The following is a 6,000-nucleotide window of genomic DNA, read 5'->3' as shown; positions in this document are numbered from 1 at the left end:
TTAATTTTTCTTTATTGGTTGTGTCAAAATGCAAATGTAGCTTTTGCAGGGTGTGCTTTGCATTGATACAAAATACTAAAGATGATATTTAATGGTGTTAAACTTTCAGGTGACTATGGCATGAGTTTACCTCTTGGAGAGGAATATGAACGAAAAAAACATAAACTCAAAGAGGAGCTCCGAGAAGATTATAGGCGATATCTTTCTCAGGTAAAGTTGCTTGACTGGTTGCTTCATTTTAGTGAGTCTCTTAAAATGATTCTCTCATTTAATTGAACAAAAATTAGTGATACCTATAAAAAATTTTTATAAGAAGGCATTCATTATGAGCAATGGCTCATTTCAAAGATTTGGATAGAAGTAATTTCAAAATATTACCTCTAAGAAGGGTTATATATTGCCATGAGACTACATATTACTTAGTACACTTTATTCTGAATACTTTATTTATTTGTCTTTTCTTCTTCCTTAGTTTTTTGCTTAAGAATTTATAATCTGTTACTTTCTTAAGTACTTATGTATTCTGTGGTCTGTAATTGGGGTAAGAATATTTCTATAATTAGCGTGACTCCATTTGACAGCTTCTTTTTAGGAAGGAAAAACTTTGATGTTCTGCTTAACGTGATTTACTAAATGTCACAGTCAATTTAAAATTGAAATTATATGTATGAAATGTCATCATCTTGGGAATATTCCGTATCTCCCCTTTGTGAGACAGAAAAAAAATAAAGAACCAAATAATTTCTGTTGTATGAAAATGCTATTTAACAGTGTCTTTAGTTCTTAAAATGAAAAAAATGAATTTGCTTTAAGAAAGGAAAGAGTTTTTGTTAAGTAATATATTTTTGAATGAAAGGCTCTTTTTGAATAGTATCTTCTCCCTGACTTTTAGGGTATTTCACAGGCAAAAAGAAAGGTAGGGTGCCTGCAATATAATTTTTTTCTTTCCAATTAGTTGCTTTTTGCTTTGCTTTGTTTGAAGGCTTTGTGCTCTTGGAATTTAAGAAATCATTACTTTTTTTTTGGTGCTTTGTGTGTTCGTGCATGCTGTAGTTATTAGTTGTGACTAACAGCATTGTTTGCTTTGTGCAAAATGATTAATTGTATTTATTATTTCCCATTAGTAGTATTTTAAAACATTTGTTGATTTCCTTTTCCCTTTGCAGTTGCTATTGTTGCTGTCTAATGCTGACTGTACAATAGTTTTTATTTTAGTAGACATTTGCTTCCAGGCTTTTCACTTACATAGAGGTTGTGAGTTCAGATCCTTTTTTTTTTTTTTCCCAAGATATGCATACTTTATAAAGCTGGAATTAAATAGTAACCTCTGAAATATTATAGTGTGTCATTGAAACCAGTCAGGGATTTTTTTCTTCCCTATCACTATCATCAGTCATGCTTAGGGAAGCAGTAGAGCCAGTTATTCAACACCTAGTGACCAGAATGCAAAAATACAAGTATTGTGAGGAAAAAATAAAGCGTCTGGTATTGTTTTTGCAAACCTTGGTGAATTGATTTTTAATTATTTATATCATTATACTGTCATTTTAAAATTTAACACAGTCCGTCGAGGTTGTTCAGATCAAGCAACTTCAGTAAAGCACCAGGAGGTAACATGGTAGAAATACAACCTGCTGGTTTTTCTGGGGCTTTGAATAACAGAAATAGCATTTGTGAAAAACAATAGCAACAGCAGAACAAACTGCCTTCTTAACCTCTGACCCAAATTATGCTTATATGATTGTTGCTTCTGGTTTAGTCTTAAAAGTCCAGATTATTTTCAAAGTTATAATATTGTGTTAAAACTTAATGTTTTATAATTATCACCAAAGTACCCAAATAATATAAATTTTACATTAACTTCTAATGTTTTATTCTCAACTGAACTCCAGTTTTACAAATTTAGGTTTACAAGGTTTTGTTTGTTTGTTGTAGTGTAGTTCATGTTAGCCTGATTAAGCTTGTAAGGCCTGACAAGAGATAGGATTACAATCTTTGATTTCTTTTCCAGTCTCTAATTTCTTTTGCCCACCTAAAGAGATAAAGTAACTTTTAGCAGCTCTCACAGTGATAACTTTTTTATTAATAACTTGTTTAATCTTGCTTATCTAGAAAAATGTAGTTTCCATATCAACTTCTGTTTTTTGGCAAATATATTTTTAACATCAGAGATAATCTCTAGACATGTCTTCAGAATGCATGAAAATAATTACTTAATAACAAAGGTTATGGTGTATTTACTTTTTCTAGTAGGAATAAGTTGGTTTTCCATATTAAGCTAGTTGTCTTGATACTTGAATGTTTGCAAACCCCTTAAATCTTCTAATGTGTAGTTGTAAAATATAAGTCATAATGATGTGGTTTTGTACTGAACAGTCAGAGCTCTTTAGTGCCTCCAAGCTGTAACCCAGGGATCTACATGGAGCAGCAACATAGTGGTTTCGATGGGAATTTCTGTTCTGATAGTGACTGATGGTCCATAAGGAATTACAAGATTTAGTAATGGGTCATTATCCGGGAAAGTTTGGGGAGTGCTGGTATAGAAGACACGGTTGAGATAAAGAGATGTGACTATGCTACTGTTAGCATAGATTCCATCTGTTAAAGATATGTTTTCTGCACTTAGAAAAAGCAGTTTTTCATCTTAAATAAGTATCATCTTGGAAAATTCCTCTTATTCTTGTGCTTATGCTAGAGAAGAACTGAGTGGAGTTTCTTTGAATAAAAATAGGTTTTTGTGTTTTTTTTTTTTTTTTTTTTTTAATGTTCAGAGACTAGCTGTAACATTTCAAATACTGTAACAGGGAAGAAGTGATAAACACTTTCAAACTCAAGTTTAAAACTTAACAGAGACATTTGCTTTCCGCATTTCTTGACTTCATTCATGTATTCCAAGAACATTCTACATTTTCAAAACATTAAGGTTGTCTTCAGTCTTTATTTCACTAAATGACTCAAATTAATTTCAAGCAATATAATTCCTAAAAATTATTTAGTTGAGTAAGAGTTGGTATTTTTAAATATATTGAATGGTTTTAATTTTTTTTTAATGTAGAAAAATTATCTGACTACTGGTGAAGTAGACCCATATACTCAGGGATTATCTCTTCCTATTGATGAGCGAAGATCTGCCAAGGTAAATATATGAAGGAAATTAAGTAAGTGGAGTGTAACTTGAAAATGAACCTGAATGTTTAAAGTGTTGTGGAAAAAATATTTCCATTTAAGTTTTTTTGTTTAGTTGTTTGTTTGTTTTGTTTTTTTTACACAACTGAACCTTTTTGGAGGTGGTCATTAGAATATTTTTCAGAAAAGTCAAGTCTTTATGTTTTGTTGTGTTTTTTGTTTGTTTGTTTTTGTTTGTTTTTTTAAAAAATTAATACTTGGTTATGCGTACTCAATTTTTCATAATTTGATGTATAATTTCATACTGATAGTAGTTTGAGGTTTGCTACTTCCGATCCACAACTTCAGGGCATGTGGTGTATTCAGAACCCTTAGTGGCTGTGCTTGGGTTTTGTTCAGCAATAAATATTGGTCTGATAAACAACACTGGTTTTGTTATAATTGTATATGCTTTTCTACTTAATTGCTCTTCTTACTGCAGCCTGGGGATTTTTTTAAAAATATTTGCTTGTGGGTGTTTCTACAGTGATATTTTTACCAATTCCTACCAGCACTGAAGGAAGTGTGGTTTCTGCTGTGCACAATTTGCTTTGGTGTCTTTTGCTTACGCTTAACCTACCCACTTATCCTCATGGGCTTTTTTTTTTTAGCAGTTGAATCTGGAAATCTAAATAAAAGCTGCTTTGGTATTTCACATATTGCCTGCTGTTAATATAGGAATCTTCCCAATTTCAAATCTTTCTTTGAGAGTACAGATGCTAATTTGTTTTGTAAATGGAGTACACGTTCTCTTTCTGCATTTAGTCCCTTTGATCTCCCAGAGGTTTCTTACCAGTTTATGATCTTGCTTTCATTTGTTGGACTAGTATACCAGCCATAAAAGTCTCCCTGCTGTTGGAGGTTCATGGAGGTTCAATTATGAAAATGCCACATGCATACGTGGATTTTCTTTACCTCTGATCCATTCCTCTGATGTATGGTGTGATTCTGTGAAAGCCTAAATTAGTCTTAACAGGAGTCGTCTCTCCTCATGCCCTCACATTGTTGATCTTATATTCCCAGTTTCTTTCTTATGTTTGCTTGTAAATTGATCCAGGAAATTGAGTCAGCAGAAACACTGTAATTTATCAAAATTTTTGCTGATTCCACAAGTGCCACTGGTTGGTTATTAGGATTGGTCAAACCACAGTGGAGATGCAAGGCAGAAATACAAACTGTGTTTCTGGAGGAGGACCAGACCTTTGCACGCCTGGGTGTTTGATTTGATTTTGGTTTTTTTTTAATCTGGGTTGGCTAGAGGTTGCACTGTTAATCTGTGTCTGGGACTAGCTGTCACTGTAACCTGGTGCAAGGCTTCTGTTTTGGGAGGTGTTGGTCTTGCCTTTGCTGTGCTTACTTATACTTTCTGCCTCTCCTGTGATGGTTTGGCCATATGAGGAGCCAGGTGAGAACTCAAATAAGTGAAAATTGCTCTTGTGAAAAAGCCCCGAACTCCAAGTTACATGAATGTAAAAAGAAGGCAGCAAGAATGAAATACCCAGAAAGGGGAAAGGACTCCTCCTCAGTGGCCACATGCTCTTGTACTGAATTTGTTTGATCTTCAGGTTCTCATGAACTTTTTGTTAACCCTTGCAAGTATTTGTGCTGAAACAGTGGAAGTACCTTTGATTAATTCTGTGGAAATTGAAGATGTATTTGAACATGGGAACATGCCTGATCATTGATGGGTTTATATCGTAGCAGCTCAACATCTGTTGAGATTGTCTGTACAGTTGTGTTGTATCCTTTTTATGCTTTTTACCCATTTATTGCTGTTGCAGAACCTAGAAGCTGCCAGAAGATGTCACACTGTGCCCTGCTAAACAGTGGCCTTCTGGGCAGATAGTGATGAGAGATTAACATTTGCATTTTGGTTTCCTTTCTTAGGTCAAATGTGCAGTCACACAGCATATTGAATTTTCTGCTTAGTGTTTTGCCACCTGTTAAAGACAAGGCTTGTTTCTCAGCTTTGGAAAATGCCTCTCAGAGCTTTCATGGCTGTCTGCATGTTTTGTATTGTCACTGTTATAAAACCTATAGACACAAATTTTGGGAAAAAAAATAAAAATCAAACGAAACAATTTTGGTAACTATTAGTATGATTTGCAAATCTATTACGAGTATTTCCACGGTGATTGAGGTATATATTTTTTTTGTTTGAAATTCCTTCATGAGAAAGTGAATTTATGTGGAATGTTCCGATTCTTTTAATACCTTTTGCTTTTTTGATTGGAAAACGCTGCAGAGGAAAAGAGCATGATTTGTAAGGTTGTAATATCATTCTCTTTTTTTCATTTATGTTGGAATGATGGTTGGAATGAGGTAGTATTACAAGAGGTGCCCCATGCTCTAAGCACAAGGTACTAATACAAATATAAGTTAGAGTTTACTTTATCCAGAGACTTGTATTTAATTTATTATTAGGCTATTGATGTGCAGTTCATGCTTAGTTTTAGACCTGAGCAAGCTGGTTATAAATATTGTCACCTTGAAAAAAGCAGCTAGGACAATGTGGGTAGATCGGTTTTTCCCCTGGTTTTCCTTGCATTCTTTGCACTTTTGATTCTTTTTGCAGCTAAGTTCAAGTCAAGTTTCACTGCTTTTTTGAATTTCACAGTTCATGTTATACCCTAAGCTACAACTGACACATCTTGTCTATACATGTGTTTGTTGTCCTATTTTAATGATGAGCAGGGCAAGTCACAACTAATCTTAACACACAGAAAAAAATCATACCTACAGAAATCACCTGTAAATACATTCAAATTGGAAATTAGAAGGTGGTTTCTAATTGTCAAAGGAGTGAGTCTTTGGAAAATTTTGGAATAGGCTTAG

At 33.7% G+C, this 6,000-nt stretch overlaps 1 protein-coding gene across 9 annotated transcripts in view; it reads left to right on the top strand.

Annotated features, from left to right (window-relative positions):
• CSPP1 (centrosome and spindle pole associated protein 1) overlaps positions 1-6,000 on the top strand; it is a 65,858-nt gene that overhangs the window by 10,354 nt on the left and 49,504 nt on the right. For 5 of the 9 annotated variants that reach the window (XM_027906527.1, XM_027906529.1, XM_027906531.1 and 2 more), the window contains 3 exons: positions 110-210; positions 893-916; positions 3,056-3,136. In XM_027906527.1, coding sequence (XP_027762328.1) covers positions 110-210; positions 893-916; positions 3,056-3,136 — 206 coding nt within the window. The remainder of the gene's footprint in view (positions 1-109; positions 211-892; positions 917-3,055; positions 3,137-6,000) is intronic. The other 4 variants (XM_027906530.1, XM_027906533.1, XM_027906526.1 and 1 more) reach the window with 2 other exon arrangements.

The sequence above is a fragment of the Empidonax traillii genome, unplaced genomic scaffold (assembly GCF_003031625.1).
Source record: "Empidonax traillii isolate 1590-97213 ecotype Southwest subspecies unplaced genomic scaffold, ASM303162v1 scaffold1313:size132312, whole genome shotgun sequence".
Taxonomy (NCBI): Eukaryota; Metazoa; Chordata; class Aves; order Passeriformes; family Tyrannidae; genus Empidonax; species Empidonax traillii.
This window is presented reverse-complemented; position numbering and strand designations above follow the sequence as displayed.